At 35.5% G+C, this 27,685-nt stretch overlaps 1 protein-coding gene across 1 annotated transcript; it reads right to left on the bottom strand.

The window, feature by feature from the left end:
- Positions 1-491: 491 nt before the first annotated feature.
- On the bottom strand, positions 492-20,644 carry zbtb42 (zinc finger and BTB domain containing 42). Its single transcript, XM_056476362.1, has 3 exons — positions 20,352-20,644; positions 8,907-9,755; positions 492-1,181 (listed from the first exon to the last, which is right to left on the bottom strand). The coding sequence occupies exons 2-3, from the start codon at positions 9,737-9,739 to the stop codon at positions 755-757; spliced, it is 1,260 nt and encodes a 419-aa protein (XP_056332337.1). The 5' UTR covers positions 9,740-9,755; positions 20,352-20,644; the 3' UTR covers positions 492-754.
- Positions 20,645-27,685: the final 7,041 nt, after the last annotated feature.

The following is a 27,685-nucleotide window of genomic DNA, read 5'->3' as shown; positions in this document are numbered from 1 at the left end:
CAGCGGCCTCTCGCGGATTCGCAAAAACCAAAAACTGCAAAAATACGTACCTCCCAGGACGTATTTCGCGTTCTCCAGAAACGTCCTCGGGACTACGTTCTCAGAATGAGCCTGGGTTGAGAAAAACACAAAACTGCATCTGCTTCAGTCACAGCCTGAGATGAAATACACTGAAACACATTGAATCTCTCAAAATCTCAGCAGAGGATTATTAAGAAACTCCTCAAACTGCAGCTTTACTTATTACCAACCTGTTTGCCCTTATTTAAAGAGGGACCAAATACTCTCTGAACTGAGGACATTTTACTCTGAGGATTTTGCTGTGCTTACTAATGTCTATAAATGTAGAGTTAATCCTCAACAGATAATGAATGTACTATTTGCTAATGCTTAATAAATGATTCATAGTGTGTAGTTATTATAAAGTGCTACCAAAAAAACTTGCGTATATTTATATGCAAGTAAATAAAAATATTTATTCTAGCATAAATACATGTGTGTGAATGCATAAATGTATTTATTCTTATTTATTATACTTGTGTATATATATATAATGCATAAATAAATATATATGCATATGTCAAAATCCCAAGTGCATCAGATTGTTGATTCCTAGAGACGTGATTGTTGTGTTTTTCATTCCTTCCACCTTGCGAATATTGGATACCACCATCACCATGATTCTGCTTATTATTACTCCTCCAGCTAATGACACACACACACACACACACACACACACACATTGGCTCCAGTGTTATCCGATGGCGAGTGTCTTGACGAGGCCGCAGTGGAACTTGCGTATGTGTCTGTACAGATCTCCAGACTGTGTGAAGCGTCTCTCGCACCACTTGCAGGCGTGCGGTTTCTCGCGGGTGTGCACCACGGCGTGTCGGCTCAGGTTGTGCGAGTACTGGAAACTCTTCCCGCACTGCGCGCACGTGTACGGCTTCTCCCCGGAGTGTGTGCGCTCGTGCCGCTTCAGCGTGTACATGCAGGAGAAGGTCTTCCCGCACTGCGAGCACGTGGGCACGGATCCGTCCGGCGAGAGTTTGGAGCGCACGCCGTCTTTCTCCCGGAAGTGTGAGCTGAGGTGGAGCTGCAGGACGTGTGGATTTGGGAAAACTTTACTGCAGAGTGGACACACACACACCTGCGCACCGGCTGACGACAACAGGACGCCACTGCATACAGAGAAAAGGGCATTTTAGGCAAAGTGTCGGACATATGAAAGGCATTTTAGTTAAAAGGGTTAAACGTTGACATGATAATAAAGTTACTATTTATTCTCCTTTAACCCCTGTGTGCTGCTGGGTCGTTTTCATCCACTGAGGGGTGATTTAGAGGCTTAACATAGCCACAACTTTCTCTGTGTTTCAGCAAACGGGATGATTTTTGGCGACAAATCTTATTTTGACACATATTTTAGGAAAATGCTTTCACAATTCATACTAGGAAAGTCAATGGTTACAACATTCCAACATTCTTCAAAATATCTCCTTCAGTGTTCAACAGAAGAAACCCTGCTTTATAACCATTTAACCCTTGTGTATTGTTCTAATTGTCTCCCCTTTGGTTATGTTGGTGTCTGTTTTTGCCCCATTGACTTCCATTATAATCGCATTTATTGATTGTAAAGCCATGACAGCATATAATCATGCATTCCTGATTGCTGCTGGGACAATGTGTCATTTTTAGTGTTGATCATCAGTTGCAGAGCTGTTTCTGGCATAAAATTAAATGGTTATATGGAGTATAGAGTGTGTGTGTGTGAGTGTGTATGTCTGTGTGTCTGTGTACTTATGTTGATATGCTAAAAAATCTGAATAATCCCATCAGCTCTCAAAACACAGTGTAAACAGTGTGTATTTCTGCACACATACACTATAATCTGCTGATTTACTGCACTGAACTCCATATAAAAGCCAGAAACTCTTCAGCACAGGCCTAATCTAAAGGGTTAATGCTGACAACTGATGATCAACAGTAAAATGACATTGTCCCTCTTCCCAACAGGGAAAACCAGCAGCAATCAAGAATGCATGATTATATGCTGTCATGGCTTTACAATCAATAAATGTGATTATAATGGAAGTCAATGGGGCAAAAACAGACACCAACATAACCAAAGGGGAGTCAATTAGAACAATGCACAAGGGTTAAGTGGTTATAAATCTGTGTTTCTTCTGTTGAACACTGAAGAAGATATTTTGAAGAATGTTGGAAGGTTGTAACCATTGACTTTCATATATGAATACAAATACTATGAAAGTCAATGGTTACATGTTTTCAGCATTCTTCACAATATCTTCTGTGTTCAACAGAAGAAAAAACTCAAACAGGTTCATAAACGGTGACAGAATTTTCAGCTTTGGGTGAAATAATGTAAGGAAATTCAACAGTCAGTGATAAACTAACTTAAAATAATAAGTAAAAGACAAATCAAATGAACGTTTCTAGTCATTTCAACTTGCATCAATCAAACAGACTAAAGATATCAGGTTAAACTTTGTATAACTTAAATTTAGTCGAAACCTAATTTAAGTTAAAGCAACAGAAATATATTTGTGGTCTTGACTATTTGAAGAAAGAAAAAAAATCCAAAATACATAAATAATAAAGCGCCAATAGCCTAGTGGTTAAATGCACAGATATAAAGCACATGAGTTGACCAGAGTTTGATTGCCCACACGCTGTCTCAACTCTACTGTCCGATACAATAATAATGTCTGCTTCAATAGTCTAGACCAGTAGTCCTCAACCACCAGGCCACAGAATGGTAGCGGTCTGTGGATCAATTGACACGGGGCCGCTCAAGAAATCATTATTCATTTTCGTTTTATTTATTATCTGAGTGTGATCGATCTTTTATTTAGAAAAATGACCGTATTATGACCGCTTGTATCTCGGTCACTTGAGCACCAAAGTTTAACTCACAGCAAAATGAGTAAGAAACAAACAACTTTGGAAAGTTTCTTTGCTAAAAGGGAAAGGTGGGTCCTTCCTTCCAGTGAAGGACCCACACTGTAAAAAATGTCCGTGATTTCAACGGTAAAAAAAATTCGTAACTTGGTTAACAGTATATTTCCTTAAGATATACGGCGAATAACCGTAAATTGACTTTCCCAGAATTCCCTGCATGGCACATCACTTTTTATGCTTTTTGTTGACGCTATTATAGATCTTTCTAGTTGTTTCTCCATCAGTGATGTACATTAGACATATAAGTTACATCTAATGTTGATAAACAATGTTTATTTCATGACTTTAATGTTATGTGTGTCACCATACTGGTGTTCAGTAGCTGAGTGAATGACACTGAGCACCTTGTAGACACTGATACACTTTTCTGCTTGTGGGAACAGTTGTTTGCGATGAGCATTGGTTCATTATGTAACTCTCTCATCTCCACCTGCAAATGACTGTGTTAATGTGTCTAAGTGTGTAACAAAAGATGTGTAGATGTTGGTAATTCAAAATACAGACATATTACATCTATAAATTAATGAAATACGGTAGCTTACTGTAAAAATGAGGAATTACTTTTACGGTTTGTACCATATTTTTAACAGTAAAATACTGGAAATCACAGCTGCCATTTTTTACTGTAAATTTTGCAAGATCAACTGCTGGAGATGATGACGGCTGAGGGGCCGTTCACATAGGCTGCATTTACACTGCAGATCGTGATGGTCAATTGCGATTTTGTGACTGTCTCCAATTTTTTTTTTGATGACCTGCTTACATCATCTTTTAAAAGTGACTCACGTTTACACAGCACACGGCAAAGGCGCAATGACCAGGAAAAAAAAGAGCGGGCGCTGACTAACAGCTGATAATTAAAGAGCGCTCTTTTCTCTATTCCTGTATGTAATCTGTTCGCAGCTTTTGACAAGCTGTTTTACTATAGTTTATGACAGAAAGGTTCTCATTTGGCCATCTTCTTTTGATATACAAGCCCTGTAGTTTTTTACGAGCCAGTCCGAAGCACGAGCAGTTACGCTTTCTTGCTAGCGCTCGCGCGCGTGCGTCTAACATTATATCTGAAATAACAAACTTCTTGAGCTGGTGATAATAACCTGCGCTTGATTATTGACGTGCTTTTGAAACCCGATCCTGTCAGACACTGACAAACGCGAGAGTGAAGCGTGAAGAAACAAAGGAGAAGCTGGAGAAAATTAACCATGTTGAACTAACTTATTATCTTCACCTTTTGGACTAATATGAACTGGGAATAATTACTCTCTAACAGAGGCTACATGTGCTGCTGAAGATTACAGACACAGATAAGAGGTTTAAACTGACTGTAGGCTATAATTTGTGTTGTTTTGAACTTAAATACGGGCGAAATGTCTGCCATATGTAGTTCTTTTGTAGTTGGTAACACATCGGAGACTGTAACGGGCTGTATATGTTTATATATGTTCATTTATTTAGTTATTTAATATAATTACAGACGTTACAGTAGGCTGTTTCGCACTGTCATTGATCTGCAGCTATAATCAACTCATGTTCATAGAAAAGTTAGTAATAAACATTTCTACACAAGTATTTATGTGTATGAAGCATCTGTGTTGTGAGAAAAGCTTCTCATATGATATGTGAGTGACCCGTACAGCTTTATTGTAGACATTTCCTCCAGTGAGAATGACGTCGACTGAAACTTTCTGTCATACACCACGCCCACCAAAAGGGTACCCTTGTTAGTGGAAACGCAAGCCTGATAAAGGTGACCCGTACCAAACCGAACCGTACCGTACCAGTCAGTGGAAACGAGCCATAACGTATATGTCATTGAGCTGAACTCGTCTAGATTTGTCTGTTATTGAAGTATTTTCATCAATAGTATTTTATAGTTTGTAGTGTTTTTCTAATTGGGAATTCATCTTGTGTGTAGATAATGCCTTCACTTATAAAGACTGTCAAAACAGATTCATTTCTTGATCATTTATTTTAATTAAACGCTATTATGAAGATACAGCTTACCAGTGCAGCCTGTCACTTTCCTGCTCTCAGTAATGCAAATATGTGAATAAATGTGTAAAAATACAGACATATTAACTCATTTTAACATGATCAAAGGATTTTTTTGTTAGGTTTTTCTTCACCTGAACACATTTAACTCCATCATAACTGCAGTATTTACACTCCTCCTTAAAATGTATAGCAGATGTGACTGTATGGGCTGCTTTTAGCTGTACTTCTGTACTACCATATAGACCTGTCCCTCGCACCTCATTTCTGTCGTCAAAGGTGAGCGGGCTGTGTGCACGCGAGTGATACACTGATTTAAATATGTCTTATGATAATACTATGTAAACTTTCACAATAACTGTAAAGCAAAACAAAATGTATTTCCCACGTTAAAAAAAATATCCAAAAGGCCCGTAGGTCTGTTCAGATGTGTTTTGCGTATTTATTTGTTTATAATATATATAGCGTAGATTATAATATAATAAACCGAGAGAGTAAATCTTTATCATGGAGCATATTTCTAAAAATAAGCTTGAAAAGTTTGTAGCAGGGTGGTGTTGACGTCACAGGCGAGCGCCCTGAAGCCACTGTAGTCCGTTTATAGCCTAATGTTAGCTTTTTAGTTCTTGTGTTTGCATTTAAGATCCAAAAGTGCTCAAAGTTATATTTTGGTGTGAGGATTATCCGGCTGGACAAAACGTGTAAGTGTAGTGAACGGTGTTTGAACACAGAGCTTATTTTTCGCAATCTTCGAAGAGCCTATGGGAAACTCCTATGGGGATTTTATCGAGGGAACCAGTTTTACGCTAGTAGCCGATTAGCCTACAAGGTGACGTCATAGTTCCTCCACTCTATTGCAAAAACCAGCACACTTCAGTATTGCAGAATAAGGTGATATAAGCGTTTTTAACGTACAATAAGTGTGAAAATCCCCTCAAGAAATAATGAATGAATGCAAAACTATGCCAGAGCCAATAGTCTAGTCCAGTGTTTCCCAACCCTGTTCCTGGAGGCACACCAACAGTACATATTTTGGATGTCTCCCTTATCTGACCCATTAACTTCAGGTTTTGGAGTCTCTTCTCATCTTCTGATGAGTTGATTCAGGTGTGTTTGATTAGGGAGAGGTGGAAAATGTGTACTGTTGGTGTGCCTTCAGGAACAGGGTTGGGAAACACTGGTCTAGTGATTACGTGAACCGTTATATGAATAGGACTCGCGGTGACCTGAGTTTGATTCCCGGCTGCCTCACTTGCTGTATATGTCTCAACTCTACTGTCCTACACGATAAAGAAAAAATAAATAAATGCAAAACTGTGTCAGTACCAATAGCGTTGTGGTTAATTGTGCAGATTCCAACCTCCCACACTTTCTACTGTCCTATACAATAAAGTTGAAAACCCTGCCAAAAATAATAAATAAATGAATGCAAAATTATGCCAGTGCCAATAGCCTAGTGCATGGGTGTCCAAACTCGGTCCAGGAGGGCCAGTGTGCTGGAGAGTTTGGCTTCAACCCTAATCAAACACACCTGAACCAACTAATCTAGCTCTTACTGGATATACTAGAAACTTTCTGGCAGGTATGTTGAAGCAAGTTGGAGCTGAACTCAGCAGGACACCCCTGGCCCAGTGGTTAAGTGCTAAGTGCCAAGTTCAATTGCCGGCTCCTACACTTTCCTATTGTCCTATACAATAAAGCTGAAAAATAACTAAACGCAAGCCACTATACGAATAATAACCTTGATGTGGAAATGTCTGAGGATGCCAGATCCTCCTCGGCATCTCTAAAATAAAATAAAATAATAAAAAATAAAATAAAATAAAATAAAATAAAATAAAATAAAATAAAATAAAATAAAATAAAATAAAATAAAATATAATAATAATAAAAAAAAATAATAATAATAATAAAATAAAAAAAAAATAATAATAAAAAATAATAAAATAATAAAAAAATAAATAATAAAAAATAAATAATAAAATAATAAAAAAAAAATAATAATAATAAATAAAAATAAATAAATAATAAAATAATAAAAATAATAAATAAAAAAAAAAATAATAATAATAATAATAATAAAATAAAAATGAATGCAAATTTATGTCCGCTCCAATACCCTGGTTCAGTGCACTGACTTCGATGCAGGACTCCCACACTTTCCTGCTGTCCTATACAATAAAGCTGAAAAATTCCTAATGAAAAAAATTAAGAAATAAATGCAGGTCAATATAATAATAACCTGGTCTCAACTCTACTGTCCTATTGACCTTATTGTGCAATGCTGAAGTGCACTCGTTTTGTGACTGTCCTATTTAATAAAGGAGAAAAAATATTAAATAACTAATTAAAAGCCGCTATAAGAATAATAACCATGATGTGGAGATGTCTGAAGAGGACAGATCCTCCTCGTCATCTCAAATAAATAAAAGAAAAAAAAAGAATGAATGAATGAATGAATGCAAATCTATGGCCGCTCCAGTGGTTATGTCCCAACATATAGCACTGAGTTCACTGCCCGGTTCCCACATTTATGTATTGTACAATACAATACAATAAAGTTGAAAAAATAATAAATAAATAAATGCAAGCCACTTCAATAATAATAACTTGATGTGGAGATGTCTGAATAGGCCAGATCCTCTTCAGAATAAATAATTAAATAAATGCAAGCCACTATACGAATAATAATATCCTTGATAAGATGTCTGAAGAGGCCAGATCCTCCTCAAATAAAATAAAATAATAATAATAATAAAATAAAATAAATAAAATAATAAAATGAAATAAATAAAATAATAAAATAAATTAAATAAAAAATTAAATAAAAAAAATTTAATTAATAAAATAATAAAATAAATAAATTAATTAATTAATAATAAAATAAAATAAAAAATTGTTAAAAAAATTATTAAATAAAATAAATAAAGAATGAATGAATAAATGTAAATCTATATAATGAATAAGCAAAAAAGAATAACTAACTAAATAAATGCAAGCCACTGTACGAATAATAATATCCTTGATAAGAAGATGTCTGAAGAGGCCAGATCCTCCTCAAATAAAATAAAATAAAATAATAAAATAGTAAAATAAAATAAATAAAAAACAATTAAATAAAATAAAAAATAAAATAAAAATATTAAATAAAATAAAAATATTAAATAAATAAAATAAAATTAATAAAATAAGATAATAAAATTAATAAATAAAAACATTAATAATAAAGTTAAATAACAAATTAAATTGAATAGAAAAAATGTATTAAACAAAATAAAAAATGAATGAATGAATGCAAATCTATGTCCACTCCAATAGCCTAGTGGTTAAGTGCACCGACATATAGTCCTATACAATAAAGCTGTAAAATAAATAAATAAATGCAAGCCACTACAATAATAATAACCTTGATGTGGAGATGTCTGAAGAGCCCAGATCATCTTCGTTGCCTCAAAAAAATTATAAAATAAAATAAAGAATGAATGAAAATCTATTTAATGAATAATGAATATGCAAAAAAGAATAAATAACTAAATAAAAGCAAGCCACTATAGGAATAATAACCTTGATATAGAGATGTCTGAAGAGGCCAGATCCTCCTCCTCATCTCAAATAAAATAAAACAAACAATAAAATAAAATATGAATGAATGAATGAATGCAAATCTATGTCCGCTCCGATAGCCTAGTGGTTAAATGCACCGACATATAGTCCTATACAATAAAGCTAAATAAATAAATGAATGCAAGCCACTACGATGATGTCTGAAGAGGCCAGATCCTCCTCATTGTCTCAAATAAATCAATCAATAAAGTAAAAAGTTTATAAAAACAATAAAAGAATGAATGGATGAATGCAAATCTATGTAATGAATAACGAATATGCAAAAAAGAATAAATAAATAACTAAAAGCAAGCCACTATAGGAATAATAACCTTGATGTGGAGATGTCTGAGGATGCCAGATCCTCCTCGTCGTCTCCTTCACTGTCCCCCAGCTGCCGCTGTGAGCGCACACCACTCAGCTCCTCCTCCATCAGATCCTCATGCTTGTTTCGGGGGAAGAGTTCACTGAACCCTGTCACCGCCGCACTCCTGCCGCTATTCCCAAAGCGTCGGCTCTCGGGGCTGGCCGGATCAGCGTCCTCCTGCTCTGACAGCACGTCGTGTTGCTCTTTAACAAGTGTCTGGGTGTCCTGCTGCTGGCTGTCGAGGGCCAGCTGTCCTGAAAACTCCCCAATCCACACCGGCTTCAAAGACAAATCCAGCGCGCAGTCCGTGTCATCCCGGGACCTTTGGGACGAGGCCGAACTACTGACATGCGCTTTTGTTTTTCCAGCTGTTAGGACGCAGGTTTCGGCCACATAATTGACACCGTTGGCCTTCTGCTGCTCCTCCGGCAGCAGTTCCTTCTCCTTTAGTTTGGATTTGCAGACTTTTACGATGTCGTACATGTGCAGATAGCTAGCCGCCGCCAGGACGTCCTCAACAGGAATTGCACTGAACTCCAGCTTTCCCTCATACATGAACTCGAGCAGCAAACTGAAGGCTGAAACCGTCACGATGTCACTATTTAAGTGCACTAAGTCTCGTTTATCCAGCTGATCTCTGTAGTAGAGGTGAAAATACATACTGCAGGACGCCAAGACGGCCCGGTGCGCTCTAAAACGAGTTTCTCCTACCAGAACCGTGCAGTCGCAGAGAAAACCTTGCTGTCTTTGCTGACTCAGACACTGCAGGAGCTGCCGGCTGTGGTCGGGGAACTCCATTCTTATGGACGAAAACCTGACGGGGGGGAAAAAACAGGAAAAACTGGATGTTAAGTAAACGCTGGGTGGCCATTCGTGACATGTAGACTTAAGGACACGTTTATAGACAAACAAAAGCAGATCCGAGCTCATTTAAAACACAAGACAAGCTGCTTTTTTAATAAATGCATGCATAGTGTTTATGTGAGAAAGTAAATGCATGAAAAACAGGAGGAAAGCAGGGTTCAGGATGAATAAATAGAGTTCAGGTTTCTTTAAATGACTTTGAGTTTAAGAAACAGACCTGAAGGTGAACAAAAGCAGATTCAAGCCCATTTAAAACACAAGCCAAGCTGCTTTTTTAAATAAATGCATGCATAGTGTTTATGTTAGAAAATGAATGCATGAAAAACAGGAGGAAAGCAGATTTTAGCATGAAAAAATAGAGTTTAGGGGTTTCTTTAAATGACTTTGGGTTTAAGAAACAGACCTGAAGGTGAACAAAAGCAGATTCAAGCCCATTTAAAACACAAGACAAGCTGCTTTTTAAATAAATGCATGCATAGTGTTTATGTGAGAAAGTGAATGCATGAAAAACAGGAGGAAAGCAGGGTTCAGGATGAAAAATTTTGAGTTTAGGGGTTTCTTTGAATGACTTTTATTTTAAGAAACAGACCTGAAGGTGAACAAAAGCAGATCCAAGCTCATTTAAAGCACAAACCAGGCTGCTTTTTAGTTTTTTTTGTAATAAATGCACACACTGTTATTATGTTAGACAAAGATTTCATGAAAATTTAGTTTTCAGGATGCTTTTTGCATGCATTTCAAACAACTGCTGAGTTTTTATCACACAGAAAACCCCAAATCAAACTAAATGTTAGACTAAAGTATATTAAAAAGTTTCAAAAAATCAAGTAGGACTTTTATTTGGACAACAAAATACAGTTGAAGTTTTTTTAATGACTTTTAGTTTAAGAAAGATGACAGAAGATTACCAAAAGCAGACCCGAGCTCATTTAAAACACAAGCCAAGCTGCTTTTTTAAATAAATGCATGCAGTGTTTATGTGAGAAAATGAATGCATGAAAAACAGGAGGAAAGCAGGGTTCAGGATGAATAAATAGAGTTTAGGGGTTTCTTTGCATGACTTTTATTTTAAGAAACAGACCTGAAGGTGAACAAAAGCAGATCCAAGCCCATTTAAAACACAAGACAAGCTGCTTTTTAAATAAATGCATGCAGTGTTTATGTGAGAAAGTGAATGCATGAAAAACAAGCTGAAAGCAGATTTCAGGATGAATAAAATAGAGTTTAGGTTTCTTTAAATGACTTTTATTTTAAGAAACAGACCTGAAGGTGAACAAAAGCAGATTCAAGCCCATTTAAAACACAAACCAGGCTGCTTTTTTTGTAATAAATGCACACACTGTTATTATGTTAGACAAAGAATTCATAAAGATTTAGTTTTCAGGATGCTTTTTGCATGCATTTCAAACAACTGCTGAGTTTTTATCACACAGAAAACCTCAAATCAAACTAAATGTTAGACTAAAGTAACTTAAAAAATTACAAAAAATCAATTAGGACTTTTATTTGGACAACAAAATACAGTTGAAGTTTTTTTAATGACTTTATTTTAAGAAAGATGACAGAAGATTACCAAAAGCAGACCCGAGCTCATTTAAAACACAAGCCAAGCTGCTTTTTTAAATAAATGCACAGTTGTTATGTCAGAAAATGAATGCATGAAAAACAGGAGGAAAGCAGGTTTCAGGATGAATAAATAGAGTTTAGGGGTTTCTTTGAATGACTTTGAGTTTAAGAAACAGACCTGAAGGTGAACAAAAGCAGATTCAAGCTCATTTAAAGCACAAACCAGGCTGCTTTTTAGTTTTTTTGTAATAAATGCACACACTGTTATTATGTTAGACAAAGAATTCATGAAAAATTAGTTTTCAGGATGCTTTTTGCATGCATATCAAACAACTGCTGAGTTTTTATCACACAGAAAACCCCAAATCAAACTAAATGTTAGACTAAAGTATATTAAAAAGTTACAAAAAAATCAATTAGGACTTTTATTTGGACAACAAAATACAGTTGAAGTTTTTTTAATGACTTTTAGTTTAAGAAAGATGACAGAAGATTACCAAAAGCAGACCCGAGCTCATTTTAAAACACAAGCCAAGCTGCTTTTTTAAATAAATGCACAGTTGTTATGTCAGAAAATGAATGCATGAAAAACAGGAGGAAAGCAGATTTCAGGATGAATAAATTGAGTTTAGGTTTCTTTAAATGACTTTGAGTTTAAGAAACAGACCTGAAGGTGAACAAAAGCAGATTCAAGCTTATTTAAAACACAAGCTGAGCTGCTTTTTATTTTTATTTTAATAAATGCGCACACCGTTTTTATGTTAGACAACGAATGCATGAAACAGTTTGCTTTTTGCATGCTTCTCAACCAGCTGCTGGATTGTTTCCTCTCACAGAAAACCCCAGAACAAAAGAAACGTTATACTAATCAATTAGGGCAAATTTGGACAACAAACTACAGTTTAGTTTCTTTAATGACTTTTAGTTTAAGAAAGAGGCCAGAAGGTTACCAAAAGCAGACCCAAGCCCATTTAAAACACAAGCCAAGCTGCTTTTTTAAATAAATGCATGCAGAGTTTTTATGTCAGAAAATGAATATGAAAAAACACAGCAAACGTGCCTTAAGAAATCCAGTTTTCAGGAGGCCTTTTGCATGCACATCAAACAGCTGTCAGGTCAACTTATGAATTCGATATTTCTTGTATCTCAAGACAGACGAAAGCAAATCCAAGCCCATTTAAAACACAAGCCAAGCTGCTTATTTTATATATGTATATATAAATGCATGCACAGATTTTTCTATGTTAGAATGAATGCATGAAAAAGGATGCTTTTCAGGAGGCTTTTTGCATGCATATCAAACAGCTGTTGATTTATTTTATATCTCAAAACAAAACAAATGTTACACTGATGTATATTTAAAAAAATGATAAAAATAAAATAAAAATAAACCAATCAATTAGGACAAATTTGGACAACAAAATACAGTTTTTGTGACTTTTAGTCGAACAAAAGCAGACCCAAGCTAAGCTACTTTTTTAAAATGCATACAGAGATTTTATGTCAGCAGATGAATGCAAAAAAACAGCAGAGGTGATTTCTGAAATCCAGTTTTTAGGATGCTTTTTTGCATGCATTTCAATGATCAAACAGCTGTTTTTTTCTCTTACAGAAAATCTCAAAACATGCTACTGTATATTAAATTAGTTCTACTGTATATTAAATTAGTTCTACTGTATATTAAATTGTTTTTATTAAAATGCACATTAGGACAAAAATATTCAGTATATGTTTCTTTAAATGACCTTCAGTTTAGGAAACAGGCTCATTTATGACATAAGTCAACCAGTTTTTTTAATGGATGCAGTTTTTATATCAGAAAAATGAATGCAAAAGACACACAGCACAGGTGACTTGAGAAATCCAGAATCCAGGATGCTTTTTGCATGCATATCAAACAGCTGTCAGGTCAACTTGACAGATTAATCTGATATTTTTTTTATCTCAAGACAAAAACAAAGCAATGTTATGCTATTGTATATTAAATAAATATATATTTTTATTGGTCAAATAATTTTGGACAAAAATAAAAACTACAGTTAATGTTTCTTAAAATGACTTGGTTTTAAAGAAATCCTAAATACAAATAAAAGTAGATCCAACAAGCCCAAAACACAAGAAAATCTGTCTTATAAACTGCATGCGTAGTTTTTATTTTGAAAAATGAATGCTTTATGCGTGCATATCAAACAGCTGTCAATTGTTTTATCTCACAGAAAATCACAAGACAGAGAAAAGCAATGTTAAACTACTGTATATTAAAAAGGATTAGGACAATTAGGACAAAACAATTACAGTTTAGGTTTCTTTAAATGACTTTTAGTTTTAGAAGCAGGCCAGAAGACAAACAAAAGCATTAAACTAATTTAAAACACAAGACAGGCTTTTTAAAAGATGCATGCAGAGTTTTTATGCAAGGAAAAACTGTCTTCAGCATGCTTTTTCCATGCATCACAAACAGAGAACAGCAATGTTCATTTACTGTATATTAAAAAGTTTTTTAAATGCACTTCAGTTAGGATAAATTTGGAAAATTTACAGTTTTGGCTCCTTAAAATGAATTTTAGCTTAAGAAACAGGCCAGAAGACAAACAAATGCAGATCCAAAACTCATTTAAAACACAAACCAAGCTGCTTTTTTATGTCAGAAAATGAATGCAAAGAAAAACTGTTTTCAGGATCCTTCAATTATCAAACAGCAGTCAGGTCTAGATCTTGAAAAGTCACAAGACAGACAAAATCAGTGTCATTCTACTGTATGCTAAAAGCTAAAAACTGCACATCAATTAGAATCATAATTGTTAGTCAAATAGTTTAACATGAAATGTACTCTTTAGGTTTCATAAAATGACTTTTAGTTTAAGAAAGAGGCCAGAAGACAAACAAAAGCAGAGCCAAGCTCATTTGAAACACAAGCCAAGCTGCTTTTTTAATGCATGCAGAGATTTTATGTCAGAAAATGAATGCAGCAGAGGTGACTTAAGAAATGAATCAGTTTCAGGATGCTTTTGCATGCATATCAAACAGCTGTCAATGGTTTTTATCTCACAGAAAACCACAAGACAGACAAAAGCAATGTTATACTGATGTATATTAAAATGGTACATCTATTAGGACGAATTTAGACACAAAAATACAGTTTAGGTTTCTTAAATTGACTTTTAGTTTAAGAAAGAGGCCAGAAGACAAACAAAAGCAGACCCAAGCCCATTTAAAACACAAGCCAAGCTGCTTAATGCATGCCAAGATTCATCAGAAATGAATACAAAGATAAACTGCAGTAGTGACTTAAGAAATCCAGCTTTTAGGATGCTTTCTGCATGCATATCAACAGCTGTCAGGTCAACTGAAAATCACGAGACGGGCAAAAGCAATGTTATACTACTGCTATATTACTGTTTTATTATACAGTGTTTTATTATTGTATATAGGTTTTTAAAAAATGCACAAATCACAAAAATTACAGTTCAGGTTTCTTAAAATGGCCTGAGAATAGGGGTGGGTGATATGACCTAAAATTAACATCACGGTATTTTTCATCTTTTGAACAGTGACGGTATAATATCATGGTATTACTTTCAATAGCAAAATAATATACATCTCAAGGAAGAACGGACAAAAGAAAGTCTCACTTCTATCACTCTTTAAAAGTTTTGGTTTGGGTCATTGTAAATGCTCAGTCTCGTTATGAGCTGATCTTCATTTCTCTGTGTTGGTGGAATAAAGCAGGCGAGTCAGCCGCACCAATTTATGAGCAGACAGAGCAGGATTCTCATGATGACCACTGGCGCAATTCCGCTCTTTGTTATGAGCTGTAGTTTCAGTGTAAACTTAGTAAAGACGAGTTTCTTTGACGATGATGTGTACAGTGTTAGATTTTATATTTAGCGGACATTTGAGCTGAACACGCGGTGAATGCAACGCATCGAGATTCAGGCACCTTCTCCGAAAACACTCGATTGATCTCAGCTGGCGGATCAACATTTACCTCATGTTATGATCGCTGTCATCTGCGCCATTATTATTATTATTATAACTTTAGGTGAGGTTTGCAAACCTGTGCACTTTTCACTCTTCAGCCGTTTGCATTTCCTGCAGTAACTAAAGCTCCCTGTTATCTGACAGCGGGAAGCGTTGAGTGACTGACAGCTAATATGAACCAATACAGCAGCAGGGTAGAGCGATTCAGCAAGTTTTTAGAGAAAATCAGATCAGATTGCACTACAACCATTATATTCAGACACACAAATGCTCCCAAATATATTATGAGGGCGCATAGATTACATTTCGGGCGCTCATGCGACCAAAATGGTTGCAATTTCGAGCCCTGTAGTATAAGGACATGTATTCAGACCACAACTGAACGTTTGAAGAAAATTGAATGCCTTATTATTTAGAATGAGCTATTATTGATGTAAATGCAGCCGTTCAAGGCGCATAATTGATTTATTACGGTATTGACGGTATTAGAAAATCCATGTCGTGGCGCAATGTCACACCGGTGATGACTATGACACCGGTGTACCGCCCACCCCTACCTGAGAACAAACAAAAGCAGACCCAAGCCCATTTAAAACACCATTTCTGAATGTACAAGCTGCTTTTTTTAATGCATGCACAGTTTTTATGTCAGGAAATGAATGCAAAGCAAAACAACAGCGGTGAGATATCAGGATGCTTTTCAAACACCTCTCAGGTCAACTTATGAACTACATTTTTTTCTATCGCACAGAAAATCACAAGACAGGCAAAAGCAATGTCGTCCTACTGTATATTTTAAAACTGTACATCAATTAGAATCATAATTTAGCTCAAATAAAAGTCGAAATTACTTCTGATTCTGCACGCATGCCACTGACACACAGGTAGAGTCATAACGTGTGTTTCTCATCTGTTTTTAATGCAGTCACAGCAGACAAGCTCCCTTAAAATGAATTTTTAGTTCAAGGAACAGACCTAGAAGCAAACAAACATGACGCCATAGCACTGTAAATTCAATTAAGTTGTGTTTTCAAGCTGCTTGTCAAATCAACTAACAATCACAAGCTTTTATTTCAGAGAATCACAAGACAGTCAAGAGAAATGTTATGCTAAGACAATAAAAACTAGCTCGAAATCATCATTGTACAAAATCTGATCTAAGAGGAAATCACTTTTAATTGAAAATGCATGCATTAACAACAGGTAATGAAGCAGTAGTGTTATATAGCGTGCGTTTTTTAATGCCCAGACAAACTCAAAATTATAGTTTAGTTTTTTAAATCACTTGTAATTTAAGAAACAGGCCTGAATGTGAACAAAAGCAGACTCAAACCTGTTTAAAACATCACTCTAGAGGTGAAATTCTGCTGTTTTAAATGGGAGAAGCATTTCTGTCGCAGAAAATGACAAACCACAGCAGCGACTTGAGAAATCAGCTGATTTTTATGTATCAAACAGCTGTCAAATGTGAATTAGTCTTATCGGACAGAGAATTGATCAGTTAGTCTATTAAAATAAAAAACTTTATTCTAGTAGGAATGTATTTATTCAACACAGGTAATGCCATGCATAAGCAGTCAAGTCTTTAATGCGCTCAGGACTAGTTTAGGTCTCTTCAAATGACCGAAGACAAACGAAAGCACACCCAACCCCTTTTAAAACACAAGCTTTTTTTGTTAAATGCATGACAAATGAACTCTGAAGTAGAGTTTTTATGTCACAGAGAATGTTTGAGTGCAAAGACAAACAACAGCTGAGTCTTAATTGAGTTTTCAGGGTGTTTTTCTAAATGCATGTCCAACAGCTGTCAAATCAGCTCACAATTACAGGCTTTTAAGAGCAAAGTCACACCGCTGTACATTAATAATAGATTCTGAGAAACAAATGCACATCAGATTGATATAATTCTGCTTTATAAAAACAAATAAAGCATCGATCTAACAGGAAATCACTTGTAATTCAGCGTGCACGCTACAGACACACAGGTAATGAAGTGTAAGAGCAGCAAAGTCATGGGTAATGTTATAAAAAGCTGTTTTAATGCACAGATACAACAGACAAACTCAATTAAAATTAAAGATTAGGTTTTTTTAATTACTTTTAGTTCAAAAAACAGGCCTCCAGACAACTAAAAGCACACAATATCACTGTAAATGATGCTTTTTTTATAAAGCAGCTTCATTAAATGAGCTCAGAATCTGAGTTTTTAATCTGCAATAATTATTTGACAGGTTACTGAAGACAAACGCCACAACGGACGCCGTACTACATTCAAATCTATTGATTTCCCAGCTGCTTTTCTAAATGCATATGAAACAGATTCATCAGATGAGCTGAGAATTATAGTTACAAATCTTTTTTCTTAAATCATAGCCTAGATTCAACACAGAAGATGATTTAGAGACTCTGAAGTAATGTCTGGTTACTGTGCAGAACATCAATGCACAACTTTAATGCACAAACAGCTGTCTATTAGACTCATTTCAGCCTTAAAATCACTTCTAATTCAATGCACGAGGCAGAAAACAGACTAAAGCAATGTCATAATATAGTGTGCATTTAATGCTGTCATTTATATAGTCAAATATATTTCACAACATGTGGACATCAAAACACATATTTAGATCACTAATAAAACGTAAAATATTACTAAAATCAAGTGTTTAAAACAAAAAGAAATGCTGGGTTGTTTTTAACCCAAAATTAGTTTAAAAAACAGGCCTCCAGACAACTAAAAGCACACAATATCACTGTAAATTATACTTTTTTATAAAGCAGCTTCATTAAATGAGCTCAGAATCTGAGTTTTTAATCTGCAATAATTATTTGACAGGTTACTGAAGACAAACGCCACAACGGACGCCGTACTACATTCAAATCTATTGATTTCCCAGCTGCTTTTCTAAATGCATATGAAACAGATTCATCAGATGAGCTGAGAATTATAGTTACAAATCTTTTTTCTTAAATCATATCCTAGATTCAACACAGAAGATGATTTAGAGACTCTGAAGTAATGTCTGGTTACTGTGCAGAACATCGATGCACAACTTTAATACACACACAGCTGTCTATTAGACTCATTTCAGCCTTAAAATTACTTCTAATTCAATGCACGAGGCAGAAAACAGACTAAAGCAATGTCATAATATAGTGTGCATTTAATGCTGTCATTTATATAGTCAAATATATGTCACATAATTCAACATATAGACATATAAACACATATTTAGATCACTAATAAAAGTTAAAATATTACTAAAATCAAGTGTTTAAAACAAAAAAAAAAATGCTGGGTTGTTTTTAACCCAAAATTAGTTCAAAAAACAGGCCTCCAGACAACTAAAAGCACACAATATCACTGTAAATTATACTTTTTTATAAAGCAGCTTCATTAAATGAGCTCAGAATCTGAGTTTTTAATCTGCAATAATTATTTGACAGGTTACTGAAGACAAACGCCACAACGGACGCCGTACTACATTCAAATCTATTGATTTCCCAGCTGCTTTTCTAAATGCTAATGAAACAGATTCATCAGATGAGCTGAGAATTATAGTTACAAATCTTTTTTCTTAAATCATATCCTAGATTCAACACAGAAGATGATTTAGAGACTCTGAAGTAATGTCTGGTTACTGTGCAGAACATCGATGCACAACTTTAATACACACACAGCTGTCTATTAGACTCATTTCAGCCTTAAAATTACTTCTAATTCAATGCACGAGGCAGAAAACAGACTAAAGCAATGTCATAATATAGTGTGCATTTAATGCTGTCATTTATATAGTCAAATATATGTCACATAATTCAACATATAGACATATAAACACATATTTAGATCACTAATAAAAGTTAAAATATTACTAAAATCAAGTGTTTAAAACAAAAAAAAAATGCTGGGTTGTTTTTAACCCCAAATTGGGTCAAATATGTATAATTCCAAGTTATTTAAAAAGTAATTTAAAATGAAATATAATAAATATAGTCATTAAAAATAATAATAAACTACACTGTAAAACATGCACACAATTCATTCATGCTGTGCCAACACAAATGCATTAAGGTAATGCAACTAATTTAAGTAGATTGATCATAAAACGATAAAAAACTCTCCAGAATTGTGTTGTTCAGCTTATTTCAAATAAATAAAAATCATTTTTGGAGTGCAACGTTGGATTTGTTCACATTTAACCCAACACTGCATTAAAACACCCACTTTCTGAGTGTATATTTGAATGCAGCAACAGTATAAACACGCATTTCTTCAAACACACACACACACTTTGAAACAATGTTGGGTTGTTTTAATACACCCAAAGAAATTGAGGGGATAGTTCACCCAAAACTGAACATTTCCTCACTATTTACTCTCCCTCAAGTGGATTTAAACCTATTTAAGTGTCATTTTGGGGGGTTGAACACAAAAGAAGATACTTTGAAGAATGATGAAAACAAATATAATGGAAGTCATCATTCTTCAAAATATCTTCTTTTGTTTTCAATAGAAGAAAGAAAGCCTTAAAGGTTTGAAACAAGCCAAAGCTGAGTAAATGATGACAGAATATTCAATTTTTGGGTGAACTGACCCTTACATTAGATAAATATTCATGCTAAATGACGATTTTCCACCCATATTTGAGGTAAAGTTGGTTTAAAACTCGCACATGAGCACTTTCCCTAATAATATAATATCAGAAAAGTATTATTTACTATAGTTAAATTATATTATCAGACACTTACTATCAAAGTACAACGCTTTTCACAGCCTGTTAATAGTGCTAATGTTGTTTTAAAGTCATACATGCGATTTCAGACGCGATATTCAACGTAGCATTGTAAACAATCCTGTCACAAGTTGTCACTATTCAAAGAAGAACCAAGTGCGAATATAAAAGCAACTTTACCTCAATAACACAAGCCAGTGTACATGACTGAGCCGATGTTTGTCCAGTTGTCCGCATATAAACACAGTGTGTGTCGAGCATCAGCTTACCCCGAAAATCCGCGAGTTTCTCTTCAGTTCGCGCTCCTCGTCAAACAGCAGCGGAGGAGAAGAGCAAATCCAGCCATGCAGATCTCACACACACACACACATCTACAAACACACACACATCTTCTCCAAACTCCGCGAAGAAGAGCGGACTTTCAGACTGAACTGAGCGCAGTTGCTCGGCCGTCCATGTGAACGGAGAGAAAGAGCGCGCGCGCCTGTCTCTCTCTCTCTGTGTGTGTGTGTGTGTGTGTGTGCGCGCGCCCGTGAATGTGTGTGTGTTAGAGTCTGGTAGAGTCAGCTGCTCTGACATCAGCCTCAAATCTCCAGCTGTGTCTTTATGCCATATGTTCCTCGGAGAAACTTCTTCTCTTCTTTCACTTTATATAAAGATTATAATATATGCAAATGTTCCTGACGGTCGAGCTCGTGATTGGTCGCTTTTGTAGCGCAGAAATAAAACTTTTACGTGTTTATTCCTGTTTAAACTTACACCGAAAACCGTGTGTGTGTGTGTGTGTGTGTGTGTGTGTGTGTGTGTGTGTGTGTGTGTGTGTGTGTGCGCGCGTGTGTGCGTGTGTGTGTGTAAGCTCGCACACACTCACTATGTGTCATGTGTGTCCAGATGTGAAGAATCTGGTTCTGCTGGTCGAGTCTCTCTGTGTGTTTGTGTGTATGTGTGTGTTTCTCTCTCCTTCTCTCTCCCCCTGTCTGTCTCGGTGTGTGTGTCTCTCTCTTTCTCTCTCTTTCTATGTGTGTGTCAGGCAGGTTGTCGATGGTCCAGTAGTCTCGCGATAACACCAGTGGACTGTACTTCAGGATAATCTCCCACTGGGGCAGTAACAGCAGTGTTCACCTAAAGGAAAACTACTCAAAGTTACTCTCTCCGCTTTTATGAAAGATCAATCATTTAGGATCAATAAAAAAATTATCATCCATTTACAACCAATTCATTTTTTTAAAATAAATATATACTATATATATATATATATTGTTATATATATTGTTTATATATAATATATATATTGTTTGTTTATTTATTGTTTTTGCAGGTTTTGACCTCCATATATATATATTTGTTTATTTATTGTATTATTATTATTATTATTATTATTATTATTATTATTATTATTATTATTATTATTATTATTAACAACTTTATTAATCCCACCAGGGGCAATTAGATTAGGGTAATAGCATTTCATGATTCAACAAACACATAATGAGACAAATTTGTAAGTGATTTGTCTCATTATGTGTTTGTTGAATCATGAAATGCTATTACCCTAATCTAATTGCCCCTGGTGGGATTAATAAAGTTGTTAATAATAATAATACAATAAATAAACAAATATATATATATATATATATATATATATATATATATATATATATATATATATATATATATATATATATATATATATATATATGGAGGTCAAAACCTGCAAAAACAATAAATAAACAAATAATAAATAAGTAAATAAATAAATACTTAAATAAATAAATGAATAGTTAAATACACAAGTAAATAAGTGAACAAAAAATCCACAAATTCCAGCATAAAGCAATAAATAAATAAGTACTCAAGTAAATAAATAAATAATTGAACAAATAAATCCACAAATTCCAGCAAAAATAAAACAATAAATACGGAAATAATTAAATAAATACATTTTTGCACAATTGCCTCACAGCAAGAAGGTCGCTGGTTCGAGTCCTGGCTGGGCCAGTTGGTGTTTCGTTGTGGAGTTTGCATGTTCTCCCCGTGTTGTCTGGGGTTTCCTCTGGGTGCTCCGGTGTCCCCCACAGTCCAAACACATGCGCTATAGGGGAATTGATGAACTAAATTGGCTGTATAGTGTATAAGTGTGTGTGTGTGTGAATGAGTGTGTTTGGGTGTTTTCGAGTACTGCGTTGTGGCTGGATGGGCATCAGCTGTGTAAAACATATCCTGGAATAGTTGGTGGTTCATTCCGCTGTGGTGACCCCTGGTAAATAATGGGGTAAGCTGAAGGAAAATGAATGAATGGTATACATTTTGAGTTTTTATAATCGTCTTTATTTTAGTTTTTCATTAATTTATTATTGATCTGTTTGTTTTATGTACTAATTATAAATGCATGTAATGCAGTCTTTCTAATTTTCAGTTATTAACCTAATATTGTTAGTTTAATTTCTACATTTTAAGTTCATTTAAATATTCAGGTTGTGAGTTGTGAATCCTTCAGCAATTTAATATTTATTGATTTTGTTTTTTATTTGTATTTTTCCAAGTCACAACATCTGCTTTCATTTATATTCATGAATGTTTTGTGTTAACTTCAAAATTATAAATGGGTTTTATATCTGGAGGTTGAGCTATAAAACTCTTCTATTTAATAATAACCTGTTATAATAATAGTCATAATAATCTATTATACATTTAGCCATTTTTATAATTGGATAATGTTTGCTTATTTATTTATTTGCTTGCTTTATGTTTTGATGTGATAATAAATGCATCTTATGTATTATGGTCATGAGTTCAAACAAGATAGCATTCAATTACATTTTATTTAAAGCTATATTATTGGTCTAGTTTGTAAATTATAAGTACATTTAAATATTAAAGTTATGAGTTTGGTCCTGGCAGTTTATTCATTCATTTTCCTTTGCCTTAGTCTCTTATTTATCAGAGGTCACCACAGCGGAATGAACCACCAGCTATTCCAGTATATGTTTTAAACAGAAGATACTCTTCCAGCTGCATGCCACTGGAAAATACCCATACACACTCATTCACACACACTCATACACTACCAATGTAGTTAATCAATTCCCCTATAGCGCATGTGTTTGGACTGTGGGGAAAACCGGAGCACCCGGAGGAAACCCACACCAACATGGGGAGAACATGCAAACTCCACACAGAAATGCCATCTGACCCACCGGGACTCAAACCAGCGACCTTCTTGCTGTGAGGTCACAGTGGTAACCATTAAGACACCGTGCTGCCTCATTTATATTTAGTGTGAGCTAAAATTGTTAGATTTAATAATAATAATAATAATAATACTAATAATAATAATAATAATAATAATAATAATATAATAATAATAATAATATAATATAATAATAATAATAATAATATAATAATAATAATAATAATAATAATAATATACTAATAATAATAATAATAATAATAATATAATAATAATAATAATAATAATAATATAATAATAATAATAATATAATAATAATAATAATAATAATAATATAATAATAATAATAATAATAATAATAATAATAATGATAATAATAATGATAATAATAATAATAATAATAATAATAATAATAATAATATAATAATAATAATAATAATAATATAATAATAATAATAATATAATAATAATAATAATGATGATGATGATGATGATGATGATGATGATGATAATAATATAATATAATATAATATAATAATAATATAATAATAATAATAATAATAATAATAATAATAATAATAATAATGATAATATAATAATAATAATAATAATAATAATAATAATAATAATAATAATATAATAATAATATAATAATAATAATAATAATAATAATAATAATAATAATAATAATAATAATAATAATATAATAATAATAATAATAATAATATAATAATAATAATAATAATAATAATAATAATAATATTATATTATAATAATAATAATAATAGTCTGTTGTACATTTAGTGATTTTTATAATTGTATAATATAACTTTTTTGGTTTATTTATTAGATTTTTATCTCATTGTTTGCTTGCTTTATATTTATTTGCATTTATCTTCATATGTTCATCTGAAATTATAAGTGCTTTTAAATCTTTTTTCTAATGTCTGCATTTTTACTATTGTAGGTTTTTCACAAGCGACAATATCTGCATTCATTTATTTTCACATATTTGTTAATTTAGCAGTTTAGCAGTTTGCTGCCGAGTGTGACATGGGTGGGATGAGAATCAGCACCTCCAAGTACAAGGATGTGGTGCTCCACCGGAAAAAAAGTGGTTTGCCATCTTCAGGTTGGAGGAAAGTCCTTACCCAGGTGGAGGAGTTCAAGTATCTTGGGGTTTTGTTCACGAGTGAGGGAATGATGGAGCGTGAGACTGACAGGCAGATTGGTGCAGCGGCAGCAGTAATGCGGTCAGTGTACCGGTCCAATGTGGTGAAGAAGGAGCTGAGTTGAAAGGCAAAGCTCTCGATTTACTGGTCAATCTATGTCCCTACTCTCCCCTATGGTCATGAGCTTTGGGTCATGACTGAAAGGACAAGATCTCAGATACAAGCAGCCGAAATGAGTTTCCTTCGCAGGGTGGCAGGGCGCACCCTTATAGATAGGGTGAGGAGCTCTGTGACCCAGGAGGAGCTCAGAGTAGAGCCGCTGCTCCTCCACATCCAGAGAAGTCAGTTTCGGATGCCTCCTGGACGCCTACTTAGGGAGGTGTTCCAGGCATGTCCCACCGGGAGGAGGCCTCGGGAAGACCCAGGACACGCTGGAGGCACAATGTCTCTCGGCTGGCCTGGGAACGCCTCGGGATCCCCCCGGAGGAGCTGGAGGAAGAGTCTGGGGAGAGGGAAGTCTGGGGTTCTCTCCTAAGACTGCTGCCCCTGCGAGCCGGCCCTAGATAAGCGAACGGAAATAAGATGAGATGATGAGATTCACAAAACAAGCTGTGTTAAACACAACACACAGCAGCTGCATCGCTTCAGACAAGATTCAGCTTCAAATAAGAGACATTTGCAAATACAAAAGTGAAGTGAAGAGGAACTTAAACTGAAGGGCTTTTTTGGAGAGGGCTCTAGAGTGGTGAAAGCTATTTTAATGGAGACCTATTAAGCTCCTTTTATAAGATGTAAAATGTGTCTCTGATGTCCCTAGAGTGTGTGCGTGCGTGTGTGCGTGTGTGTGTGTGTGTGTGTGTGTGTGTGTGTGTGTGTGTGTGTGTGTGAAGTTTGAGCTCAAAATACCACACAAATAATGTTTTCTACCTCTCTGAAACTGACCCTTTTAGGCTTTGATCCTAGTTTTGGTGTTTTGGTGACTGTCGCTTTAAATTCAAATGAGATTGTGCTCTTTTCAAAAGAGGGTGGAGCTCCAAATGCCCACAATGTGTCAGCATAGTTGCAGAATCAAAACAGGACCAGCTGTGTGATCAGTGCTGGTCAGGTGTGCATGTGTGCTTCAGTGTCAGTGTGTGCCATACCTGTCAACATTAGCCGCGTTTCCACTATCGCGCCTAAAGCGAGCGAGCCAGGGCGAGCCAAGGCCAGTCGCGTTTCCACTATCACTTCCGGGGGGTAATCGGGCCAAAGCGGGGCTTCCTTGGGGCCAGCATCCGGCCTTTATCGGCCCGCCGAATACCTTGGGCCAAGGAGGGCCAACTGGGGCTTCGGGGCGGGGTTACGTACAAAGGCGGAGTTTTCCTGTCAGGTAAAGAGGAGACAAGATGCTTTCTTCCCTTACATTTGTTTTGCTATCGCGCTTGATCAACTCACTAAGAAGAAGAAAAAAGTAAATGCCGCCAAACTCGAATGTCCTTATCCAGGGATCGCTGTCTGGCCTTACACCAACAGACCACAAACAGTAAAAAAGCAATCGCTTCGGTGTTCTCCATCTTCCAGCTCTCGTAGTGATGCCAGGTTGTGTTTGTGGTTATAATTTGAGTTTTTTGTTCCCGCTGAAGTGGGCGGGTTGTGTGACGGGTTGTGTGACGTTTGATTCGGGGAATGTTCTGGGGGCGGTGTTTGCGTGACGTGCTGCGAGCAACTAGCCCGACAGTGGAAACGCGACATGATTTCGGCCTCATTTCTCAACCTCCCAGGCTACTGGCCCGGCCTGGCCCGATTAAAGCCCTGGCTCGCACTGGCCCGATAGTGGAAATGCGGCTAATGGGATGTGAAAATAAGGGATAAACCCACCATAATAAGGGATCCCCCACCAAAACAACCTACCAAGATCGCTATCTTTAGATGTTATAATTATTAATTATGTGTATATGTCTGCTCAAACACACACCCAAAACCCAGACTTTCACCCCGCTTCATATCACGTGTACAGAATCCATTCAGGAAACAGCGTCTATTTATCACAACGAAGCGCGTCAGCTGACAGTCACGCACTGCTATATGACTGTTTTGGGGATTGCATAGGAGAGGTGACGGCACCTGTAAGGAAAAGGAAGGGAATCGCGCCGTTTTTATATTTATTTCAAAGTGGTTTCATGCCTAAATAAAGCGAAAGTACAGAACAGATTCACATTTAAGAGCAAGGGGTGCCCCCTGGTGGTTCGGCGGTATGGGTTGCATATAGGGAGGATCGACTCTTTATTATTATTTATTGCCACCCTTCAGAGAAAGACTGAAAATACAGGAGAAATACGGGAAAATACCTTGGGCACTAGTGGGCGGGGCTTTCCCCCTCTGATGACACGTACAAAGGGAGAATGTCAATCAAAGTGTTTCTGCAGACTGTTTTTTATCAAGTCTGATTATAGATAATGTAGTTAATTAATGTTTACCTTTTAGAGGCTGGAGATATTCACACACTGCTGACACACTACTGTGTTTAAACCCCCTATAAAGTGATTTTTGCATAATCGCTCCCCTTTAAGATGGTAAATTGCGAGTGACCTCAGAAAGCCTAAATGCATTCCTCTCTCTCTCTCTCTCTCTCTCTCTCTGTGTGTGTGTGTGTGTGTGTGTGTGTGTGAATGTGTGTAAGTGTATAATTAGAGGTCTCCTGTGTTCATTGTTGTGAGTTTGCTGGGATCTAATCGAAGATAATCCTGCTCTGAGCTGGAATGTCTTGGCACCGAATCGCCCTCCAGACTCACGCATTTCACCATAAACTCGCTGTGTCTGCTGCGCTTAAATCTCACTTTATATTCAATACATGAGCTGAATGATAATTTCTAAAGCACCTGCATAGTTTAGACACTAGGTCACACTTATAGGGGGTTTAAAAGTAAAACAAAATGTACAAAATAAAACAATAATTATATCTTAGGGCGTCACGGTGGCGCAGTGGGGTGGCGTGATCGCCTCATAACAAGAAGGTCACTGGTTTAAGTTTCAGCTGGGTCAGTTGACGTTTCTGTGTGGAGTTTGCATGTTCTCCCCATGTTGGCATGGGTTTCCTTCGGGTGTTTCGGTTTCCCCCCCAGTCCAAACACATGCGATATAAGGGAATTGATGAACTAAATTCATGCCAACTGACCCAGCTGAGGCTCGAACCAATGACTTTCTTGCTGTGAGGCGACAGTGCTACTCACTGTGCACCTCCCACAATAATAATAATAAAAAT

The sequence above is a fragment of the Danio aesculapii genome, chromosome 17, assembly GCF_903798145.1.
Source record: "Danio aesculapii chromosome 17, fDanAes4.1, whole genome shotgun sequence".
NCBI lineage: Eukaryota > Metazoa > Chordata > Actinopteri > Cypriniformes > Danionidae > Danio > Danio aesculapii.
This window is presented reverse-complemented; position numbering and strand designations above follow the sequence as displayed.